The following is a 26,403-nucleotide window of genomic DNA, read 5'->3' as shown; positions in this document are numbered from 1 at the left end:
GGGGTGCAAATTCGTTCCTTATTTTGCACGTAAGGAAAATAATGGCTGTTTTTTCATTTAGGACACAAATACTTGATAGCTTTAATTTTACACTGATATTTGTAGTTGATCTAGGACATCCCCTACCCCAACTATAAATCTGTACCCACATTTTAAATATACCTCCCCCTCCAATGCAACATGGTTTTTCCAAGGTGAAAAGTTACTCATTTTTTTGCTTTACTTTCTTTAATGAATCAGGCCCATAATGGTCAGTCATCTTGTAGCATTTCTCATTATATGCATTTAATCTGCATGCTATATAGTCTGTTAGTCAATATCCCTTAAATTAAATTTAAATGAGGGCAATATTGAGATAACTAAATGCTAGCTTTCCTGTCTGTAGGTGAAATCTCAGGATACTTTTGATGCATGGGTGTCAAAGCTGCGGCACCACAGACTTTACCGGCAGAACGAAATAGTTCGGTCGCCGAGGGATGCCAGCTTCCATATGTTTCCATCAACATCAACTACTGAGTCATCACCAGCAGCTAATATAACAGTGCCAGAGGGAAAGGTACAAGTTTCTTATGTTTGTCAAATTGTGCACAGGAGCTTCAAAGCTGCGGAGAAAATGAGATTTACAGCTATTAATAGATTCCAAGTAGAATTTTCCCAATGTATCTGATACAGTATATTTTTAATGATCTGCAAATTATTACTGAAGAGGAAACCCCTCTAAAGTAGAACATCAACAATCTGTTTGACAAATTTAATAGGCTAATTTCCAAAAAGTATAATGTCTTAAATAGGAAGGGTTTGTTGGCATATTGTTTCTAGGTAATATCTTAAAGTTCTCCTTAACTCTTTTTATTGTTTTAGTGAGGCTGTTACTATAGTGCTTTGCATGCTGACTAGAAAATCCTATCCTGCACTGAGGAGTCCCAATGAGGGCAAAACAGCTTGTCTTTTAGTTGACATTCTGTGTTAGAACAAGCCTATGTCACATTTAAATGATAAAGTAGACTTGTTTTTACTGAAATAGACTCAAAGGCTGTATTTTGTAAATCCTTATGTTGTTTAAATAAACTCTCTAACAAATTATATCTAACAACGCAGAGTCTTGATCTTCAGGGAACCTGATATCCTCTGCTCTGCACCCATTGCCAAATAATATCCCATATGTCAATAGTTTTGAAATGATATCGGGCAGAGGAGTGTAATCTGTACAATAGACAAATGTAGGAATGTAAAGCTAAAAATATGATTCCCTTTCAAGCTAATACATAGGAAAAGCAACCACAATAAGGCTATTGAATGGGAAATATCAGATATAACTGCTCTGACACTTGATGGACAAGGGCCTGTTTCATTAAGGATCTTAACTTAAGAAACTTCTTATTTCAGTCTTCTGGATAAAACCATGTTACAATGCAAGGGGTGCAAATGAGTATTCTGTTTTGCACATAAGTTAAATACTGACTGTTTTTTCATGTAGCACACAAATTTCAACTTTAAATTTCAGTGTACAAATAAGCTATCAAGTATTTGTGTGCTACATGAAAAAACAGTCAGTATTTAACTTATGTGCAAAACGGAATACTAATTTGCGCATTGTAACATGGTTTTGTCCAGGAGACTGAAATAAGAAGTTTCTTAAGTTAAGATCCTTAATGAATCAGGCCCCAAATCCTTAATCTGGGACATGGCTGTGGGACTCCATTATTTATTTATTAACCATGTATTGTCTTTTCATTACTTCTCTGTTGGTTAAAAATGAAGCTTAAAATAACTTTTTGTTGATTAGGGGCAAGTATAAAATTTGATATTTGTATATTGGTTCAGCAAAAAAAAAAAAAACATCATGTGGACTAATTGGTAGCCTAATTTTTTGGGTCATAATCCAGTCTGCATAAACTAGTGTGCATTGAACTATCCCTGTGAGAATTTAGACTGTAAGCTCCAATGGGACAAGAACAAATGTGAATGATTTAACATTCTCTGTAAATGTGCCGCTTAATATGTTGCCGCTATATAAATAAAGGTTAATAATAAATGGTAATCATGTACAGTTTGATGAAAACAAATCTTAAGAGTATTTTGAAGAAAAATGTTTCTACTTTTATATTTTTTTTGTGTGTTTCTTTGTATTCTTTTATGTTTGATGTCCCTTTTCGCTAGGGTTGTTTTTGTGTGTGTGTTTCCTTTCCTCTCATTGAGACTGTAACTGGGTGGGTAGCGGGAAATGAAGCAGTTTAATGTCACGGGAAACATTTGAAAAAGGTTTACTTAGAAATGTCAGTACAATGTTGACAGATCAGTGAATTCTTTGTTAATAATTGAGCCTTCCTCCAGTGCCCCAGGAGAGATCTAATACAAAGAGCATTGATGTGTGTCCAGATTATGTCTCAAGCACATATATTAGTAACCCTTCTGCTTTTATGAAAATCATAGGGATGTAACAGACAGACCAGAGACCCCTTATAAGATAAAATACATTTTCCCTCATCCATGGCTACAGATTGTGCATGCACCTCTCCCTTTTAACCATGACCAACATTATGAGGATCATTAGCCCCCAAGGAATAACAAAAACAGTATTGTGGGAATTAAAATGGCAATATTATTTTTTGTGCGAGATTTTAAGGGGAGGAACATAGCAGGAAAATCATTCCTACAGGGACAAGGATGATGTACCCAAACCACATACCACTGGGCAAAGTCCTGGTGGTTACCAAAAGGGCCAACACTCTGCCGGAAGAAGAATCCTTGAGCACTGCTATAAAGCCAAGTCCCGGAGATCTCTACCAATATTCGCTTGACACGGTCACCATTATGAGTGGATGGCATCACATATGCTGGACACAACCACCAAGCCATCATTTCTCCAAACGGTCACCAAAGAAGCCATTTCAAACCTTAAATTAGCCTCTTCTCCCCCAATGAAAAAAAGATGCTCCCCACAGACTTTTGTAGATGCAAGATAAAAATATTCATACCTATATCAGACATGTGCAACCCCATCTTGCCAATATAAAGTGGGGGTGAGGTACTCAAGATACCAATCCTGAACTGAGCAGGAACCCATGTGCCTTAGCTAATCCTCCAACTAAGGCTCCTGTTGATAACCCAATGCTAATATCCTGTCAAGAGGGGATCATCTCGGATCAGATTATAATGCTGGCACCTAGCAGCTGATTGAACAGAACCTCTGGTCTACAAATGTGAAGGGCACATTCCATAAAATGCACATCACCTTAGTCATTTGCTTTGACATGTGAAGGCCTCCAATGTGGGTACAGACACTCATGTACCACCCTCACATGCGTAAACATGGAGTTGTTGAAGTGTACCCACAGTGAGCAGAGCGGCAGAAGTGTCCCGAGATGGGCATACTCAACTGGTCCGTCCATGTCAAAAACATGCAAGTTCATACACCATGGTACTGTACAAGGGTGAGACGCAGGCTGCAGAGGCTCAAACAGGCAACACAATCCAAAGGTCGGGGCAAGCGCCAAGAACAAGCCATGGTCCACAACTACATGAGACAAAGCGCACAGCATCTGGTACAACTATTACTCATCAAGGTCATTTTCAAGTAAGTGTACTTAAAAGGTGCCAGTATCCCAGTGCATACGAATTCACACACTCAAAACTGTGGTCAGATGCATGCCGACCTGCACCTGCCTGGGCAAGGGCATATGGCAGAGCCCGGCCTCATGACCTGCACACTAACGGCGTACAAGACACACCTTTTTTTTCTATGGTCCTTATTGTTTTCACCCAGAAGAAGGTGCCCAATATACTAAACTTGCATGCTATGGAGTCAAACAGACATACCGAAGTGTCTTTAGTGCCAGAAGTCGCTGGCTGGCAAATGATTAAGACTGCCCTAAAGGACCACTAAACCCCAAAATTGACATTTTCAGATATGAACCATGAACTGGGCCTGATTAAGGGTTCAGGCCACCCTAGGCGCCCCCTCGCCTTCTACGCCAGGCTAATACACGGTAGGTAGGCATTAACCCATCCTTCATTTAAAATCTGTCTTCTGACCCCCCTGCCCCCCATCAATGTCTATGATCTTATGTTTTCGAATCTGAACTCCACTTGGCTTTTTAGTAGGGTCAAAGAAATCTTTGTCACTCTTTTCGTATTCATTAAAATGAGAACTGTATAGCAGAAAGGAGGCATGAACGAACACCACTCAGGGTGAAGGCATCAAGTTGGAGGGAGCAGTCACGTCTGCTCCTGTCACCATCCTTGTCTCTCCTCCTCGCTGATTCTCAAGCACCTGCCCAAGGAGGATTTATTGTCTTCAGTTTTTGCCATGGGAATACATCAAGATTAAAACCTCCTAAGATTTTTCTTTCATGTTTTATTTTTACTTTGGAGAACAGCTATTATATTTTAAAAGGAATTTCAGTTCATACCTGTTCCTGTCACAATTTTGCACCCCCCCCCCTAAAGTCTAGCGCCCTAGGCTGTAGCCTAGGCAGCCCATTGGATAATCAGGCCCATGAAAATAGAATACATTAACCTGACATTCCAACTACATTACAGGTAATTAAATCTCCTCCCACATGTATAGGATAGTGTCCTGATGAGATCTCATACAGGTGAGATTACAGATATTTAAGTTACTGTGGCATCACTGGCCCTGCCCCTGTGAATTAATCAGGACATCCACATAGTACATCCTGCTAAGCTGTCAGTTTGCCTGTGTGAGGCACACCTCTCTCCTAACCTGCCGCAGTGGAGTGAAAAGAGCATAGTGTATATATTTAATTAAGTGTAAATACCCCAAATTTTATTCTTCAGCTCAATACAGAGTTTGACAGATTTTAATAAAAAAAAAAATAGACTTTAACACTGCTTTTAAGCTGACTCTGATATTTGACAGCACTGAGGCATCCAGGCTGAAGAGGGCATAATGTGGTTAGTTAATGACAGCTCACATTCAATCATACGCAACATCTTTGGCCCAGAATGGCTCTTATTTTAAGGTATTTGGCTGAATAAAATCAACGGTAAGCCTGGGAATGCTTGAACTCTGTTTAAAAAAAATGCTGCTAAAAGATTAGTTTCTTTTGCCACAACTCAAGCATCCCGTTTTCAGAACACTTTGGTGTGAATTAATCCATAGGGCATAATGTGTCCTACTTTTTAAGTAATTACATTGCTTTTTAAAAAACTTCAGAAATAGATTAGAAAACACCTTGGTGTGAACTAAGCTACTTTCTGGATCTCCCTTGATAATTCTGTCAGAATAGCATTTTTTTCTGTCTTTTTATTGGTTCAGTCAGACATGTTTTATACATTGGCATTTGCAGTATTGATCAGGAAACTGGTTCAACAGAAATCAATATCAAAAGCAGTAGCAACATCTTCTAAGAGAACCATACAAATTCTTCCTCCCCTATCCCAAATTATAAGCTTGAACTACAGAACATACAGTACCGTGGTTTAATGTAATTATTTTTTAAAGGAATTGTTTCACATAGACTTTTTTTTTTTAAGCACAAGTTTTGTGCTATTTTAACATGAAGCTGAAGCATTTTTCCAGGAGAGCCTCCTATGACCCAGTCTTCCCTTTACAAAACCAATCTGCTGGGGAGATTGTTATTGCTACCACTGAAACAAAACAGAACAGAAGTGGAAGTTGCTCAATCATTTTATAGGTTCATAGCAGGTGCTTAAAAGGGCGAGGTTATCCTGAAGTACCAAACACAAAGGAAAATCCCCCAGCACACTGCTATAACCAGAAAAGGAGCTGCTATTTCTATTTGTACATAAATATGCAGAAATCACAGTTTGCAAATGTATGGTAAGCCACATGCCCCATCAAGGCGCTTTATGCTAATAGGGTGGTCCTAACTCTGAAGTATTACTACCACTGCAAAGAAGTGTATCTCTGCTGGAAACATTTAGAGCCTAATTCAAGTCCAAAACGCAACTTGCACGGAACTTGAATGTAGTTCCAACCATATTCAAATCCAAGCGTATGTCAAGGTGCGTTTCGATTTGAATATGGGTGTAAGTACGCACAGCATAAGTGTTACTTGCCATATGTAGACAGAATAGATTGCAGTATACACACTACCTGCTTCTCTAAAGGTGTTACTGACACTGCTTGCAGAGTTTACCTCATCCTAAGCCATTGTTTCTTCTTGTCTTATAGCTCAGCAGGGATTGAACATTTTTTATAAACATTGTAAGGGGTAGACGATACACAGCGGGGGCCGCATGGTGCGGCCCTCTAATTTTCAAAGGGCCGCACATTAATTTATTTAATGAGTTAAAACCATACATTTAAACAAAGAAAGATACCTTTATCTGTAATAACATATCGGCAGGTATTTTAAACAAGTGTTACAAGCTATAACATACAAATCTGACAATAAAGCAGAAAGGTGCTGGGGCTGCAGGCGGATGCTGGGAGAGCCGCATATGGCCCTGGGGCCATCTGTTGCCTATCGCTGTACTAGGTACATGACAGCTAGAATCTTATTCCTTGCTCTGGCCAAGTTCTCCACTTTTCCATTTTTAAAGCTTTATTAAATCTACCTCTACATCTTTATTACTGCTTGGCCCTTAAAAATATAGCAAAGCAAGTCATAAATAAATCTAGAATTCCCCATCACTGTTATTTATATTCGTAATGAATTCTCTGTATGAAGAAAGTGTTGAATTCAAAGGTATAAAACTTGTTTTGTTCATTGTAAAGTATGAATGCCCATTTGTGTTCTTATGAAGACCATAGCATTATATATATATCTCTTTAATAGGTTGCACAGAATAACTTCTTGTGGCAGTCTCCCATCCCATGCAGCAACAGTCTCCCAGCCACATGTACCACTGGACAGAGCAAGGTTGTAGCTTGGTTACAGGACTCAGAGGAGATGGATAAATGTGCAGAAGGTATAGTATGTCAATTCAGGATATAAAAGCTCCTGGATACCAATACCATTGATAGAAATGTAAGTGGACAATGTGAAATGTGTTATAGCAATATCTAAAGCACAATAAATAGGATACCATATGCTACTATTGCTTTTATTTTGTATATAAGAAATCAATACACAGGCAAGGCAAATGTCAGCCGAATACTCCCCCCCGGGACCTTTTCTCCATAACTAGCAGAATAATTTGGGAGATACTCTCTTACACTGGCGCCTGTACTCCTGTACTTTAAGGGGAAATGACCAGAGCTCTCTTTTTAAAGCACTGTGGTAATAACCATCACTAGAATTTATTGTCAACTGTTACGCTCCTCTCCTACCAAAATACTTTTCTGATGGTTGATTTAGAGTAAGACTAGACAATAATTAAATTCCTATTTTCTGTTATCTTCGTAGCACTTAGAGAAATGTAAATGGATGACTTGGCATTAGCAGTAAGTGTTGAACAATGATCAAGAAGGAACTTTGCCTAGAATAATTATACTGATCTGTCTATTTTATGGCACAACATGTACATTATTTGCTATGTTGGAAATATTTACTTGGAGAGAATAAAATACTCTGCTTTTATTCACAATAAGAATATATCCTGTGGTTGCTTCCTGATAAACGTGTATATATATATATATATATCTATATCTATTTGCTAGATTTGGCCCAATGTCAGTCCAACTTGATTGAACTTAACAAGCTGCTTCATAACCTTGAAATGCTGCAAAGGACCCAGTCTGCGCCCAATTTCAGTGACATGCAGGTACAGTCAAGAGCACACTTAAAAACATCTATTATAAAGACTTGTACTCAAGCTAAAATGTTGTCTAATGACTAAATGAATGATTTTGTAAGTATGGTACATTTACCAATGTCATAAGAACTTTGCAAAAACGCAGATGATCTTGAAAAGTAATTCCTCATTGGCAACGTAATTCTGAAGAAAATTCTCCTTGGAGGCTAGAGATGCTTAGTTCTACTGCTCTTAAAGAACATATCCATCTATTTTTTTATTTTACAGATGCACCCCACCAATTAGTAGAAATCAGGTGTCCTACGTTCTGCAACTCCATAGTTATCCTTCTCAGATGTGAGACATTTTGATGAAAACACTGCTCACTGAAATGTGTCAATAAAGTTGATTGATTGGTTGCAGCGGCTTATCTTACCCAATCAGCTTTATTGACACATTGCACTGAGCAGTATGTGCGTTCAAACTTCTACAGGGTGTTAACCTGTACTGGCAGAGACAAGTTTCTCCAAAACTGTGTGTGTCCTGGATATGGGGCCCTCGCAGTTCTGTCAGTTGAAAAGAAACCCTGCATTTCAACTGCATGGGTTGTGCAAAGGTTTACAGCACCTTTAAGTAGAAGCCATGTTTTACCATTTGATAGTAAATTCCAGGATTATACAAAACAATATAGCATAATGCAAGAAGAAGCAGTTTGGCCTACTGGATACACCGCAAAGAACATCAGGATAAAAGCTTACAGAAATAGCACCAGGGTTACTTTGACTCAGTCCTGCCAGATATAATTGTATATGTGTCCATTATTCTCATGACATAAATGACAGAGGTGTAGTCTCGACTGTAAACTGCTGGAACTATTATAAAATTGTGAGTAAAGTAAGGACAGAATTTAGGAGTTTGGAGTACATTAAGTTTTTATAATTCTAGGTATTACGTTGATTAAGCTGTTAAACGGAGCTTTCTGTACTTTGATAAAGTATGGAGGGCCCTGCCACTTTCACGGAAGGAAATGTATCATCACTAAAAGGCATAGATGGATTTAGAGCCTCCCAAGTTTAAAAGTCAATAATTGTGTAAAAGATTAGTCCTGCTGTTTCTGTTCCTGACAGCGCCGCTTTTGCTTCTAAATCTCTCTGTTCTACACTTTCCTTTCCTTTTAGATTATCCCACTGTTGGATTTATTATATAGATCTATACAAAACACCTCCTCCAATGGCTCCTCTGTTTCTGTCTAAGTTCTAGGGGTAACTTTATCAAGCTGCAGGTTTGATAAAGTGGAGATTCTAGCTGTCATTTTGTAGTATGTACTAAATGAATGATAACTAGAATCTGATTGGTTGCTATAGGCAACATCTCCCCTTTTTCAAACCTGAAGCTTGATAAATGTAACCCCTAAACTTTATAGTAGTACCGACTCTGTATGTTATAATGTGTTGTACTGCTTTCTGTGTAACTGGTATGAGCGGTGACGTTTTCATAAACACTTAAAAAATGTTTATTTTTATAATAGGTTTGAATGCTCCCAGTATGGGCATATTATATATTGGAGAGGACAGATGGAGCACGGTTAGTCTAAATTAACGTCATGCTCCAGTGCCATTCATACTGATTCACAATAAACTGTGGCACAATTGCCAGCAACACTATGGAGAGGGCAGGGCTAGTCAGATGCATCCTCTTCACTTCAGGAAGCCCGGATTGTACCTTTAGTCTTTACTGCGCTCCATCTGTATGCTTCAGTAGACACACTGGACTCCACAATAAGCTATATTACATCTGTTCCTGAATTACACCTCCGCAATCTACTCTATGCCTTTTGTATTGCTTTCATGTTTAACATTTGTTTCATGCACAGCAGAGTCTTTATGAATTCACCTTTTACACACTGTACTAAGGGATAGTATGTGCTCATTCAGCACTTGTGTGAACTGTTCACTAATATACTTTGTCAGCATGTGCTGTCTTTGCTTGTGTCTTATGTCTGAATTTTAATAGCTTTCTGTTGCTTTTAATGGTTTGTGCAATTTAGGCTAATTGTGTAGATTTGTCAAAGAAAGACAAGCGCGCGGCGAGGAGGTGGAGAACAAAAAGTGTCAGCAAAGATGCAAAAATACAACTTCAGGTACAGCATCCAGTACAATGTGTTCACACTCTGCTCTGTCATAGCCCGCTTAGGGCAAATGCCCATTTTGCCATTTATCAGAAGGCTCTGCAACTTACTCTGGGCCTGAGTCATTAAGGAGAGCAAAGCAAAAAAAATAAGTAACTTTGCACCTGGGCAAAACCATGTTGCATTGGAGGGGGTGGTAAATGTGGGGACAGCTTTATAGTTTGGATAAGGCATGTCCTAGATCAACTTCAAATTTCTGTGTAAAAGTAGAGCTATCAAGTATTTGTTTGCTACATGCAAAAGCAGCCAGTGTTTTCCTTGCATGCAAAATAATAAACTCATTTGCACCCTTTGCATTGTAACATGGTTTGTCCAGGATCAAATTGACTCCTTTTTTTTTGCCTTGCTCTCCTTAATGCCTGGGGCCTTCTGGGTTCACTTATCACTTGTAAAGAGTGTACTTACACCAATGAGCCTGTTTAGTGAAACTTTACCTCTCTTACAGCTCTGGTCCTGGTTTGGTAATCCAGGCTTTCCTATTGTAATCATCATCATCCTCAACATTTTTATATATATATATATATATATATATATATATATATATATATATATATATATATAGCGCCAGCAAATTCCGTAGCGCTTTAAAATTGCAACCCCCTTCTGGAGTTTTGCCATTCAGGCACAGTCTTCCTGTGAACTGCTTCTTCTCATAGCTCACGATATAATCTAATGGACATGAACCAACTCAGCGTTGGTATTAAGCATTTCTTCACTGCCCTCATCTGGGATAGCTTGTACTGTAATAGGTGTGTTAGTATAAAACTGCAGAGGACATGATTATTAATCAATGACCTGATCATGTCATAAAATAGTACTTGATATCTTGATAGCAACAACACTGTTATGACTAATAAACTAATCATACCTCTGTCAGGGTATTGTAGTTTATTATTTCCATTTCTTTTTCCTAAAAATTGCCTATTCCTTTTTCACTTTGAACTTTTTTGGTTGCAAGGTCAAGGTAAAGTGACATCATTTATCTTGATTGCTGTACTTCACAAACACCTGCAATTTCCATAAAGGTGTGTAGACTTTTTATATCCACTCTACATAGTGAGAATCCAATCCAATATGCTGAATAACAGAGATGATACTACCAAAATTACCCAGAACTAACCCCAGCATACATATATTTGTATGTACCATATATATATATATATATATATATATATATATATAGTACACACATATATAATGTATACATTTTATCTCTGCTTTCACCCATTGATCCTCACATTTTAACCTATGTGTGTCTTTTTGTCTCTGCTTTCACCCCTTTATGCTTTGTGTTCTCTTTGTGTACCTTGTGTCCTTTTTTTTTCTTTAAATTTTTCCTTACCCTTGTTTCCACACTAGCTGTGTCATTTCTACAGATGACTATAATAAAATACAGTGTGTGTGTGAAAAAAATTGTGTATTGCTGCACTGATATGAAATCAATAATACACTGATTAAATATGAATGAAATTTCTATATTTAATTCTCCCTATGCTTTTCAGGTCAGGGTAGCAGTAAAATATTTAATAAGGTCATATGGGACACAACTCTTTTTATATTTCATAGGTACCTCTCAGCGCCTCGATGTCCCCGGTTCGCCTGCACGCCTCCAACCCTAACCTCTATGCAGATGTTGAATTTCAAAACCCTCCAAGTCATATAACTGATGCCCTGGAGTTTGCATCTGATTACACCAAACTGCAGGAGGAGTTCTGCGTATTAGCACAAAAAGGTACATCTAAATAATCACAAAAGAAAATAAATATATTTTAAATAACCGCACACACGTTTAGTTTGACTGTGGGCCAATAGGATTGTCCAGTATCTCCAATAACACTTTTAGGGCCTGAGTCATTATGGAAAGTAAGGCAAATGAAGAGTAAATATTCTCTGGGACAAACCATGTTACAATACAAGAGGTGCAAATTAGTTTATTGTTTTGCACATAAGTTAAATGCTGGCTATTTTCTCATCTAGCACACAAATACTTGATAGCTTTATTTTTACACTGAATTGTAAAGTTGATCTAGGACATGCCCTGCCCCAACTATAAATCTGTCCACACATTTTAAATTTACCTCCCCCTCCAATGCAACATGGTTTTGCCCAGGTGCAAAGTTACTACTTTTTATGCTTTGCTCTCCTTAATGACTCAGGCCCTTCGTTTTCGCTCCACTGATACAGTAATGTCAAGGTAATTTGGTTGCAAAGTTGTGCGGCCTGATCTAACCATGTGTGCCCGATTTTTATATTGTATTTTTATTCAATTGTACTCCTAATATACTGCTCAGTTTAGCGTCATTTATAGCTTAAGTTAACCATGAGTTAGGGGACTCTGGCACTGATTTTAATAAGTGCAACTTTTGTGTGTTTTAAAACTAATTTTTGATTATTATTTCATGAACACCTAGAAAGCTCCATGCTGGTGCTAAATTCAAGTCCTTTTCCAGAGTAAAAATTACAGTGTGCTCTCTGCACCTCTTTATTTAATTTAAATAATTTTGTTATGCAAAATAAATATTACATTTTTGCACTGCTCCAGATAACAAGGTGCACCGATCGCCCACTAACACAAACCCATACTTAACAATGAACACCTGTCATCACCTCTCCACCTGTTTGGAATTGCTGAGTCTCCTTTGAATAATGAATATCATTGTTACAACTGATACAATTTATATATAAAGAAGCAAATATTGGTATCGTTAATAGAAGCAACTGGAAAAAATAATAACAATACTATAAAAGGTCTTGATGGTATGGATTAATAATGAGATGGAAGGAGGTATGCGGAACAATTGTATAAAGTGGTGTGCACACCAGTGATACGAGACATAATAAAGATAATGATTGAAATTGATATGAGAATTGAAAAAGATCTAAAACAATGTAATTCTTTTGAATGGTTTGCACACTTATGAATAAAGACACAAGACTGTGTAGGAATAGCAAGTTTATTAGGATCAATACATATTATATCGCACAAATATAATTACATTTATGAGAACACTAACAAACCACAGCACTTCTTTCTGTTTTCACTTCTGTAATCTTTATTTTAATATTTCGCCTCAATGGGCCTGGTGAATATGTTTTTTGTTTTTTTTAATTTTTATTTTTGAATGGTCAAGTAACAAACAGAACCGACATGCACTGTCAGTAAAAAAAACAGGCAATAGAAGCACATCACAGGTAACAAAATATAAAATCAGTATAAAGATATAAATAATCAGTGCAACAATATGCGTGTATGGCAGTTGACCAAGGATTTTTAAAGAAATAAGGGAGGGAGCGAAATGCCTCGACAGAGAGTGGCATGACGCAGGAGGAAAAAAGGAGGGAGACTAGTACAGTAGAGAACAGGAAAGGAAAGAGAGAAGAAAAGAGAAAGAGAGGGGTTGACGGGAGGAGGACGGACATGTGTAAATGTAGAGTCAAGTGAAAGGGGGATAAGTCTGAAAAAATGAGAGCCATGGGCTCCATATCTTAGTGAACGATCTTGATGTCCTATTGATAATGCTGGTCATGTATTCCAGGCGGTGAGCCTGCCAGACTCTATTAATAACGGCTTGAAGCGAAGGTGGAGTTTGCTGCCTACAGTCTGCTGCTATTTGGCAGGTAGCTGCCGATAAGATGTGCCTAGCTAGCTTATTCTCATGTCGAGTTGCCGCTGGCGCTCCCAGGGGCAAGAGGAAAAATTTAGGCTCTAATGGAATCGTTACCTGAATAATCGATTGGATCAGGTGTTTGATCTCGGCCCAGAAGTTTGAGAGTTTAGGACAAGTCCACCATATATGGATAAAGTTACCCTCATGGGAGCACCCACGCCAACAGCGATCAGAAGAGTCTGGGAGGAATTTATGTATCCGGGAGGGAACGTAGTGGTGAATATGTTTTTAATGTATTACCAGCACGGTGGCTCAGTGGTTTTCACTTCTGCTGCACTGGGGTCATGAGTTCAATTCCCGACCATGGCCGGTATGTTCTCCCCATGTTTGCGTGGGTTTCCTTCCACACTCCACAAACATACTATAATTTTTTTATACCCTGGTCTTTAAGTGAATATGCTCCTAGTTAGTTGGTAGTGCACACCCTCATTTTGGTTGTGAGATAGCAATGAGCTGCTAAAAATAATATTTGAGGTGAGTCCTTAACTAGTGCGGACCTGTTTCTTTTCTGTTTTTGTATTAACAATGAAGAGGTCAACTCCTGTTCACCAGTGCAAAGATCTAATCCTCTACGAATGCCACCAACCTGCCCTGTGAACCGGTGCAAGTTGCCAGAAACCTAGGCGCACCATACCACTAAAGAAGATTTTTCTCTGTGTCTCAACCGCTTTGCAAATGATGCCCGTTCTAATGCTATCTGTTATAATCCGTGAGAGCTGATGTCATCATTCATTGTTCAATAGGAAATATTTTGGATTATAATTAATAAGGCACAATCTATGGTAGATTGTTACGGATATCATGTCCGTTTCAGCTTGTGATTTGTCTCTGATCTTCTTGCTGTTTTCAGTCCATTCTCTCCTGAAATCCGCTTATAACACGATTGCAATTGAGAAGGAAAAAATGAAACAGATGGTTTCCGAACAGGATTACAGCAGCCACAATACACAGATTGCACGCCTCAGACAGTCACTTTCTCAGGTACGTTTTATCTGGAGTTACAAGACACCTTTACACTGTACTGTCGGGGAATCTAATTAGTAAGGCCTCTTACGTACATTAGCCACATGTTGAGTGCTAAGGATGAAATGATTCAGTTTTATCCTTGAAGATCTGAAAGTCAGGATCTAAGCACACATGCATTGACACAGAGCTGTAAATGTCTTGCGTGATAGCCCTGTAATATAAAATATAATATTCGAGTTATTGTGAGATGATAGTATCTGTTTTAATTGCCTTGACCATGTCTGTGTCCTCTTTCAGCACGATAATAACTAATATCGGGGAGAAAACAGATGGAGCAGCCTTTATTGCAGTACTTAGCTCACATTACTCACTATGGGATTGCAATTAGCTGTATCTTTACCAGTGTTGTTCCCATTGAAGAACAATTGTTAAAGCCCGTGACACATTCTAGCATTCTGTGATATGATATTAGAGCCACAGAATTTGCTATTATGTGCGTTCCATGTGTATGCACTAGACAGAGACGTAACACGCAATCACTGGCTCCATACTAAAACTAGCAGCTATACGTGTCCATCCCCTGCTGGGACCCCTGTTCTGCGCTATGCTTGGGGGCTGGCACAGCCATTGTGGTGGACCCATGGGCACTGAAGTTTAGGCTTTCAGTTCTGGGTTGATGTGGCAGTAGTTACACCTCTTACTGTAGATCTGTAGATAAGACGGTTTCTTAACATAGAAGCATAATTTTCATGATAATTGTACTAGGAGTAGAGAAAGTGATGAATGTCCAGTTCTCAACCTTACTTGTGGCAAAATTGGCCAAGAATACTGTTGCTTGCTCCACGTGGCCCGATTGACCTGTGTGTGACCAGCATTAAATAACATCCTGATTACTCCAATGCTACTCTTTGAAATAATTTTTATCAAAACCCAAATCAACCCACCAAAAGATAATGACACTGCCACACAATGTGAGAACAGTGTACAGAAGTTTGCTAAGTGACATGATCACAAGGACATGTTTAAAGTAACAGCCAATTGTAAAATTGGATACAATATGCAAAAAGTTTATAAAATGAGGTTTTGTAGTGAGTCACAACACTACATCTTAAATCAATAATGTGACACATCTGCGTGTATCATTGTAGTGTCTGTTACTGACAGATGAAGAATATTATTGTTTTTGCTAACAGTAAATTTACTGATGGTTCCCAATCCAGGCGGAGATGCGGTGTTATGTAATCTTCATCTGGTGGAGTTTGGGAACCGTTTCTGCTTAAGAATTAAAGTCAGAAATATACCAGAAAGTCACAAAATGTAGCAGCATTGTTGAGTACCTTCTAAGTGGGTTTTCAAATATAACATGGCTTTAATCAAGGTTTGATTAAATAGATGTTAATGTAGTTGCTTCCAGTGTGAATTCAACATAAGTTATTCAGTTGTCAAAAATAACCATTGTTGTAAGGAGATTTTATTTGCTAAAACCTATTTAATTATTAGAAATTGAAAAATGCCATGGAGTGTAACATTAAAGAGAAGACAAAAATGTTTGCACCTAAATGTCTGTGAATTTATTAGACATCAATGTCTTATCTATAATATTGGTAAATTTTTCAAAATATTAATGGAGTGGTAATCTTCTTTCACTTTTTCAACACTAAATTAATTTTCAGTCATTGAAATATGAATATCTCACGAGGTCTAATATGGTTTCCTTTGTGTGTATTGCTGCATTGCTTATAAAACCTGCTTCCATTTTTCTTGTTGTTTCAATTGACACATCTTATCTGTTTGAATAGTTTTGACACTAGTGATAGATTTAGGGGTAAATTTATCAAGCTGCAGGTTTGAAAAAGTGGAGGTGTTGCCTATAGCAAACAATCAAATACTAGTTCTTATTTATTAAGTAAATTCTACAAAACGGCAGCTAGAATCTGGTTGCTGTAGGCAACAGCTCCACTTTTTCAAACCCACAGCTTGATAAATTTACCCCTTAGTGTGTTTCTACACAGACCTGCTATATGTGCCAAAATGGTTTTTAGTTTTCTCCTTGATAGGGACGTTAACGGGTTAGGGACGTTAACGGGTTGCAATGTGGGTGATTTGGATATAACCGTTTGGAACCATAAATAAAATAATTCAGAGATTAAGAGGGGGGGGTCATGGATTTCTGAACTCCAACTTATTGTAGCATCTTTGGGAAAGTAATAACGCTACACTGACAATGCTGCTGTATATTCTCCCATGGGAAATATTTGAAACAATCATCATCAACATTTATTTATATAGCACCAGCAAATTCCGTAGCGCTTTACAGTTCAGAACAAACATTAATAAAACAATACTGGGTAGTACAGACTGACAGAGAGTTAAGAGGGCCCTGCTTGCAAGCTTACAATCTAATGGACAATGGGAGTTTGAAACACAAGGGCACGTGCTACATCATATTGCACATTGGACCAGCTAGAATGTAAAGGTAAAACGTATTGAGTGGGCTGTGTGATCAGTCACACAGCAATGTTGGTCAGAGGGTTGTTGTCTTGTGTTAGCTGTGTAGAGGGTGGTAATAGGGTAACCTAGGGAGATTAAGAGGGTGGCAGAGGAATATTATAAGCTTGTCTGATGAGGTGGGTTTTCGGAGATCACTTGAAGGTTTGAAGACTAGAGGAAAGTCTTACTGTGCGAGGGAGGGAATTCCACAAAGTGGGTGCAGCCCAAATAAAGTCCTGTAACCGAGAAGGGGAGGTGATGAGAGTGGAAGAGAGACGCAGATCTTGTACAGAACGGAGGTGTCGAGTTGGGAGATATTTTGAGACAAGTGAGGAGATGTATGTTGGTGCAATATTGACGGCCTTGTATGTTAGTAGAAGAATTTTATATTGGATTTGTTGAAAAACAGGCAACCAATGTAGAGACTGACAGAGTGGCTCAGCAGAGGAAAAACGATTTGCAAGGAAAATAAATCTAGCCGCTGCGTGCAAAATAGATTGTAGGGGTTCAAGTCTGACTTTGGGAAGACCAGTAAGGAGGGAATTACAATAGTCCATGCGGGAGATGATGAGTACATAAATTAAGGTTTTTGCGGTGTCTTGTGTGGGATATGTGCGTATTCTGGAAATGTTCTTTAGATGTATGCAGCATGATGTATATGTAGAGTTGATGTGGGGAACAAAGGATAGTTGTGAGTCAAAAATCACACCTAGGCTTGCGGGGTGGGATTTATGGTCATGTTGTCAACAGAAGTAGAAATGTCAGGCAGGAAGCTTCTATTGTTGGGTGGGAATATTATTAATTCTGTTTTTGAAAGATTGAGTTTGAGTTGGTGAGAGGACATCCAGGATGAAATGGCAGAAAGACAGTCAGTAATGCGAAACAACACAGATGGTGAAAGATCAAGAGAGGATAGATAGATTTATGTATCATCCGCATAGAGATGATATCAGTGTCATATGATGTGGACATAAACACTGTAAGGAAAATGATGAGCAAATGGATTTCTTTTTGCTTGTGGTATAGGCCTGCTTGCAATATTAAGATAAGTGCTCTAGGTCTGGGTTTGTTTAGGATGTTTTTACCCTCCGTTAAGTTGACCATCTAAGCTTTTTTCCATAACATCAAAGTTTTATATTTTTCCGGCCACAACTATTATAAACTCTCTTTAAAATTAAGAATATCATGTTAAGTTACACTGGTTTTCCCTTCACTAGTTTATTTTGCGTTGGAAGCTAAGGCACAGAATGTGGATACATACACAGTAATCAAATATGAGACATTACTTAGACAGTGATGAAAGACTCCATGAAGGACTAGAACATTACCTATGACATCAGTATCGGTCGACCTCGTGGACTTCCTGGGAGAGCAAGCATGATTAAGTCATGATGATGATGATGCCATCATGTGCCTTGTCCCGCCCATTTGTATATGCAAATGGCGTTTTTAAGTCATGTCCACCTCTTCTGGTAATAACTGTTCATCTCTTGGAGGGCACATCTAAAAATAGGCAAATATAACCAAATTACAAACCGATATCGAACATGAGCCAACCTTCATAAAAACACCTGTAAAAGATGGTATTATTAACTGAGAACACATTTAACTCATGTGTTAGGTATAAAAACCAGGGGAAGAGATCCTGAATATGTCAGGCCTCTGTAGTTTCACAATGTGACTCTTTTAGTGATATATTTACTCTTAAAAAGTATTGGGACTCATATTTAATATCAGGTTATTTCACAGACCCTCATCATGACTTCATCATTTTATCTTGCAGGCACTGAACCACAATTCGGAGCTGAGGACCCGATTGAACAGAATACATTCTGAGTCTGTTGTTTCTGACCAAGTTGTTAGTGTCAACATTATAGCAAGTCCGGATGAGGTATATATCTTGTCCATTGTGTTTCTTTTATTTAAAAAATATTCTCTATATAACTGCGTGTGCCTGGATGAGGGTTGATGGATATGTCCACTTTTGTTAATCATTTTGGTCATAATGATATAGATAGATAGACTAGTCATTTTCCAAACCACCAGAAATGACTACTGCACCTAATTAAATAATAATACATGTTGGGCAATACCATATTTAGCATATATATGCAGAAACACATTGTAACTAACATATTTTGCTGTTAAAATGTATAATTTATATGTTATTTAGTATGTTAATCCTCTAGCTGTTTAACCGCTGCTTACGCTAACAGCCCTACTAACAGCTAAGCTATATGCCTGTAATTGTTTTCTCTGCAGTCTTTATTTCCTGTGGCTGTATGCAGCTTTCAATCACAGGGACAAAACAGTACATAGAGAACAGATGTGCGCAGGCATATCATTTGTGTGTTAATGTAGCAGTGTATATTAAACGTTAAGGCTTAGTTAATTGTATATATTCTTCTGCCTCACTTACTGCCCATAGATTTGCGACGGTGCAATTTGCTATTCCCAAACCATGATGTAGTGTTCATACAGTGGTCAATCAGTCAGGACCATAGGAGGTCGGCTTATGACCATAGACCTTTTATATGACCATGGAACCCCTCTGTGACTTCTAATATCGCTATAATCTAGAGCACAGTATAAAGTATCCATTATATCACACCTACTTTTTATTTAGGTATAATGTTGAGACACCTTATTACATTACATTAACGCCATAAAAGAAGCAGTGTAAGTATAGATGTATAGATTTTTATGCAACTATTTAGTTACAGAAAACATTTCTATAACACGTAAGCCGGAATTAAACCTGAACGTATTGTGTAGAGGAGCTTGTGCTATAGTTTTCTTGCCTTTCCTCGATTGTTGGATCAATTCTGTTTACTCAGAAAAATCATTCAGAAGCTGATCATGGTTAGAGATGCTCCAATTTTGTTTTAAAGTGGTTTTCGTACAAATAGAGCAAGGTGATCAGACGGTATCATTCCTTCAACAACTATATGCAAGTTCCACAGGCAGCTGTAGAAATTAAATGTAGCATATTTGTCAGATATCAGCAGCATTGGGTGTTCTTTGGGAGGAACCAGTGGCAGAACTACCATTGGTGCAATGGGGCCCATGGAGATAATGGGGCCTGCTGCACGGGTGAACTAGCGAGCTGTGGGCCCTGGTTCCCTCCTCCCCGCTTTCCTGGACCGGGGCCCACAGCTCGCTAGATCTGCCTCTGGGAAGAACTATCATACTACTAAGGACAAACATGCACATTACAGGGTGAAGTATATCATTGAAGGAAGTGTGTCATTTTATTTTGGAAAAAAGACACTGTATAGTATTTCATTTGATAGGATTGCTGCCAAACAGCACAGTACTGACCACTTTCAGCAGCATCCCGCTCAATAAAATAGTCTGTATAAAACACATACTTGTTACTTTGTAGTTTTAAAATAAGTGGTTTATTTATTAGTAGTTTGTACCAAGCTTATTTCTTGCTGAACAATCTGTACCTGCTGTGGTACCTGAGTGCATTTATATTTCCTGGTGAACTTCATGTTCCAGAGCAATACAATTACAGAACTTTAGTCGTATTGTAAAGGCTACTCCAAGGCAGTTTACAATGGCAATATTGACAACATAATTGCAGCATCATTATTAGTGTGATTGTTCTCTGATACTAATTGCCTTACTAGAATCATGATGCCTGGGAGATACTTTTTCTCATAAGTCAAGCGAGAAATGCACTGCAGTAATTAGTCTGTATCATTATCTTCACAATTAGCGAGATCTCCTTTTGAACACGTAATGAACTTTAACATTATAAACTCTGACAAACTGTGAAGGAAACAAGTTGTCTGAATGTTATAGATGTCTCACACATGCGTTGTTTTCCTGTAAACAAGGTTTCTTTTCTCCATCATTCCTCACAGCCATGTATGGTGTTACATCTGACCACATCTATAAAAGCAGGGACGTAGACTTTCAACAGCAGGTAGTGTTATAGTGCTCCTGTCACCTACAGATGCTAGGCGCAGACTTTTGGAGGGCTGTTCAGTATTCACGAGAATGTAGCCTATCAATTCACTAGAAACCAGTGCCTCATATATATGTTTTATTATAAAACTGCTGGATACAGGGCTTCTTCCTATCTGTCAAAGCCCGCCAGCCAGTGTAAGCTGCCTCCGGCTCTCTCTGGCCAGGGCTTTGCCATGCAAAGCAAGTACCACTGCTGCCGGCCATCGCCGTATCTATCTCAGGATGGCCGTAGCAGCTGTGAGTACACACAAAAAAACTTTATTATTAAATAATGCATTTTTTCATGTTTTGATTATATCCAGTACTCTGTAAGTTTACTTATCTAGGTGTTATAACAGAAGTGCACTGTGGTATGTTGCATATAAGGTATACAATGAGAAATATAGGGCATATTCACTTACAATGACTGGTGTATATCTCAACATAGAAGTCATCTACTTACCTATATGTAAATGAAACTAATGCTCATTTTAAGTACCGACCGAATGTAATTTCAGAACTGAAAGCACTCTGCACACATTGTATGAAGATGGCACGTCTGAGTCATAGATCTCGGGCAGCACATTCATGTTTTCTGATGTCATCAAGTATTTTTAGCAGGGAAGTAGGTCCTTGCCTGGAAACAAGCATAGTGCAATGAACTGTTGCTGTTTATGAACAGTCACATGTATTAGCACAACATGGTGCATTAATTGCGAGAAGTACTATTTTCATTCCATTTTATCATCAGCATCAACATATATTTATATATCGCCAGCAGATTCTGTAGTGATTTACAATTGGGAGCAAACAGTAATAAAACAATACTGGGTAATACATACAGAGAGGTAAGAGGGCCCTGCTCGCAAGCTTACAATCTATGGGACAATGATTTGATAAACCAGGGTTGCAAGTGCCATTTTATGCCAAACATTAGCAAATCACGACTTTCCACACAGAAGCCAGGATAGTTATTAATATATGATTTTGAGCACAAATACAATTTATTTCTGAACGACAAGATATTTGAAATACGAGGGGTGGAGACAGAGCTTATCTAATAGTTGCCTGAAGGTCACTCTCCGACCTGCAAATCGCGTCATCAAGGCCAGCCACCTGTGTGATCAGAGGTATGATGATGTCATTTGTTCCATCAACACTTTGTCCTTCCCACTTGGATGATGGCATTCCCGATTTAATGGTAGTCTGCAGAGCCTTTTTATTCACAACACACAAGCAGGTTTTTACACCACTGTTTATATATTGTAACAGACGCGGCCTTCTGACTCCACTTGTAGTATTTCTGGCACTGACATCAGATACGGACAGCTTCAAATCCAACGGTGCTTTGTTTGCGTCACAATAAAGAGCAATACTTAGTCACGATGACACCAATAAACAATGCCACATTGTTTACACCTCCTGGTGACCCTAATGCTAAGCTAAACACAGTCCAGCTCTCTAGTGACTGGGCAGCTCTTCCAGCATCAGTCACCCACATAAAATGAACAACACAGTCTTTTAACCCCCACCCAAACACTGCAAACCAATGACAGACAATAAATCAGTAACACGCATATGGTACACCTGTGTGTTTGTGTGCGATGGGAACAGAGGCATGGTGTGAACATCCATCAACAGTACAGAATTATCCTAATGCAAGATAGCATTAGCTTGACCGCAGAATGGAATTATGAAGTACTAATTATGAAGTTCTTGTGCCCAGAAACAATACACGAGAACCAATATAACATTTGGCAGTGAAGTGGAATAGGAATGGTGTAGAAGGAGAGAAGAGGTCAGGGAAGAGATATAAGCGGTGAAGTCAGGGGGTGTTGTCCTTAAAGGGTCAGAAGTTGAATAACTATGAGAAAGTGACGAGCCAACCAGTTGAGAAGGGTACATGGCTCATTTGTTCTAGTGATCAAACAGGGAAGGGTCTTTGAATTCTGTCCAGTCACACCGTATGGTAAAATAGTTGCAAAACTTATGCCCGGAGGATAGGATTAAATCATCCATTGACATGTAAAAGTCCAGCCTCACAAACCATTCCTTTATGGACGGTGGACTTGGGGTGCTCCAGTGCATCGGTATCACGTTCTTCGTGGCACAATTGAGATACCTGCCCTAACATGCCTGCATATAGCAATGTCACAGTTGCACATAGAAAATTACTGCATCATTTTTTTTACATTGTAACTATCCCCATAGTGACAATAAATTGCATCTTAATGAAAATAGTAGACTAGTGATCAGCCTTTAGAAATGATAAAGAACTGACCTCTATAGCTTTCTGCTAAAGGCTTATCAGGCTGTTATTGTATGTGTGCACTTTGTACCTTATATATGAACTCCAAAGTAATATTAAAATATGTTGACATTTAGTAATGAATGCTTTGCTCACTGGTTTCATGGCTCTGAATTACAATAGGTTATATTTGTAAAAGATATTGCAGCACACATTGTAAAATACATCCTCAATCTGGATTATTTTGTCACTGTCTATTTAACCTTTATCTTATTAATATTATTTTAGAGCAGACTTTCTCATTTTATGTTTGACCTAATGTTTATTTTTTATTCATTTAATCAAAGATTTTTTTTAAATGTAATTAAATGTTTAATAATGATCTAGAAATGATTTTAACACCACTATACTGGCCTCTAGTGGGCAATTTAGACTGATGTGACGATTTCATCCAAGATTTTTAGACTTTCATTTGAAATGAAATACAAAACTATGGTATCCCTAGGCGCTCACACTAGTTGGAAGCTGCCTTAATAGAAATAGGGAACCACCTTCCCTATGTGAATAACAAAATAAACAAGCAGATCTAGCAATGGCACTAAACACTACATCAGAAACACATTCACAAATAAAAACTGAGAATTTAAAAATATAAAGTGTCTGCAAACTTGTGTCTGATCCAGTATTTCCAAACGGACCTTGAATTGATAAATCTCAGAAAAAGGGAAACAAGTGTATATAGTGAAGATCTGTATTACACTTTAAAATTTCTTATATGGAACATGTTGTATCACACTCACGTAATATGGATCCAATACAGGCCTTTCACAGGTATCTTGTGATGGGGAGTGGAAAATCTCAGGAATGACCATCACCATTGTGTAGTTCTATCAGACTCCACAGACAAGTCTGTGACCCTATGAATATCCTCTGCTCTGGTAATCCTGCGATGGTGATAGTGCAAGAAGAATTGTGGCGATACATGTACTGTTGCGTTCTTTGTTAAATAGGTTTCCCAATGCTTTGTATGGGGATGCTTTTGCAGTAGAAACCCACCACAGATTGGGCTTTTCTCAGCTCCATGAATAGACCCCTCAAAGAGATCAAATAACACTCCAGCTATAAATAACCAGGGCCCACTGCCTTAATTTAGTTGCTTCTTGCTAAAATTTGAAATTTAATATATGCAATGTTATGGTGAATAAATGCATTTTGCAATTGATAGTGATGCCCTTTGCTGGCATATGCCATACTCCCCATCCCTCTCCCCTTGAGGTGGCTGGTATCGGCAAAGTAAAAAATATAAACCGCTAAGCAGTGTTGACTCATGTTGGCTAATGTGATAAATGTAGCTGTAAGGTACCTACTAACTATATGGCACTCCTCATAATGCTGTGAACCAAAAGTCCATCACCTTTTTTGGCTGTGATCCAGATTAATACGGAGATTCAGCTTCTGGAATTTTGCTTTGGTTTTTTACTAGTAACAGATTTCATTGTAATTACTTTATTGTTGTTAGGTATATTCTTACCATTAAAGTGTAACAATACATGCAGTAATTTACAATGTTTGTGACATATTTTTAATTGGTAGTTCACATATGATTTGTGTCCTCCACATCTATGTTAAACAAACATTGGTCATTCGAGAGACTGACTCACTGTTCGTATTATTTAAGGCCCATAAACTGGGTTGGTCTGCCTCTAAGTGGACCATCTCTACATGGATTTCGTCCACAATTAAGCAGGCCTATGTCAGTTTTGATTGACCTGCACCGAGTTGTTTTGTCACCCATTCCACCAGCTCAGAGGTGCTTCTTTGGCTGCACATAATGGGGTTCATCGAATCAGCTCTGCCGGGCGGACATCTGGTCCTCTGTCCACACCTTCACTTGGTTTTATCAATAAATGTGTTTGCGTCCCCGGACGCCAGTTTCGGCCGCACAGTGTTGCCGACCAGACTATGTTAAGTAATATGTGTATTATGCTTGTCATACCTACTTTACACCCAATGTTGAGTAAGTTATTGATGGTATATTTGAAATATATATAATATAGAAGTTTTGGTTACACACATATACTTTTTGGGAAAATAATGGCTGTTTTGTGTGAGCAGCTTCTCAATGCCTATGTTTGTTTATAGAGGGCTTTACATGTGCTTTCATCAAGTCCGGGGGACTCCCAATTTTGAGGAGTCCTCCTGGGAGAGTAGGCCACCCTCCCCCAGATCCGCTTTACTTTCTTGTGATATGGGGGATGGGTGGCATGATTAGCGTCATCAGGCCCTGACTCCGGAGTGCAACAATCCTGTTGTGGATGGGCCTGATGATACAAATCATGTCATCCTTTCCCCTGCAGCGCAATTACATGTATTGCGTCATTGTGCTGCGGGTGGCCGCCCCTCCCACGCACTTGCTCCTTGGGGAGGTTCAAAAAATAGGCAAGTTGGCTTTTATAGTAGAACTAATATCTTAGCCATCTTACATACTCATAGCATTGACAGGTCATATGTATTTCTTGTTCCCATTGCAGCCTGGAGAGCAAATCCATGTCAATCTGCCTCTGTCCCAACAGGTACCTAATGAGGGCAGGTTGTCCATGTCTGAATCTGTGTCTGAATTCTTTGATGCACAGGAAGTTCTTCTTTCTGCCAGTTCTTCAGAGAACGAGGTGAGTTTACTCCTGTATATGTGTAGTATATAGGACAGGATTTATTTAGATGTTTATGCCTCTGAGCAATTACAGTTTATATTCAGGCTAGCTATGCCTATTTTGCAGCAACCCTAAATATATTGCTTTCTCCATCTATTTAACATTTGCTGACACCCATTTTCCACCTATCATTCCTCATATAAACTCAATGACCTAATTAGCTATTTATAATGCACATCCCAAATGTACAATAGGAGTGTGCATATTTGTTTTTAAGCTGGTAAAATGACTTTTGAATCTGTCTTATAATATTATTGCCATAAGGGTTGGGCTGCTCAACAAAGGAAAAACAAACCACTTCAAAATATCCAGAGCACTATCCTGAACAAAGGGCTCTGCAAACCACCCAGTCCAGCTAGAAGAAATAGGATGTACGTACAGTCTTTCAGTTTACCAGACTATGGTTCACCTGCGTGGGGTCATCTACATTACACTCACCTACAGTGGGGTTATCTACATTACAGATAAAACCTTGGACCATATAACATTACTGATAAGTCTGAAAGACCT

At 38.5% G+C, this 26,403-nt stretch overlaps 1 protein-coding gene across 2 annotated transcripts in view; it reads left to right on the top strand.

The window, feature by feature from the left end:
• OSBPL6 (oxysterol binding protein like 6) overlaps positions 1-26,403 on the top strand; it is a 180,748-nt gene that overhangs the window by 119,560 nt on the left and 34,785 nt on the right. The window contains exons 7-14 of one of the 2 annotated variants that reach the window (XM_075180551.1): positions 386-556; positions 6,768-6,900; positions 7,592-7,695; positions 9,713-9,805; positions 11,420-11,585; positions 14,372-14,502; positions 18,761-18,868; positions 25,714-25,851. In XM_075180551.1, the coding sequence (XP_075036652.1) occupies positions 386-556; positions 6,768-6,900; positions 7,592-7,695; positions 9,713-9,805; positions 11,420-11,585; positions 14,372-14,502; positions 18,761-18,868; positions 25,714-25,851 (1,044 nt within the window). The remainder of the gene's footprint in view (positions 1-385; positions 557-6,767; positions 6,901-7,591; positions 7,696-9,712; positions 9,806-11,419; positions 11,586-14,371; positions 14,503-18,760; positions 18,869-25,713; positions 25,852-26,403) is intronic. The other variant, XM_075180552.1, reaches the window with a different exon arrangement.

Source organism: Mixophyes fleayi, chromosome 7 (assembly GCF_038048845.1).
Source record: "Mixophyes fleayi isolate aMixFle1 chromosome 7, aMixFle1.hap1, whole genome shotgun sequence".
NCBI classification, from domain to species: domain Eukaryota; kingdom Metazoa; phylum Chordata; class Amphibia; order Anura; family Limnodynastidae; genus Mixophyes; species Mixophyes fleayi.
Note: the sequence above shows the minus strand (reverse complement) of the source record. Positions and strands in the feature narration are given on the sequence as shown.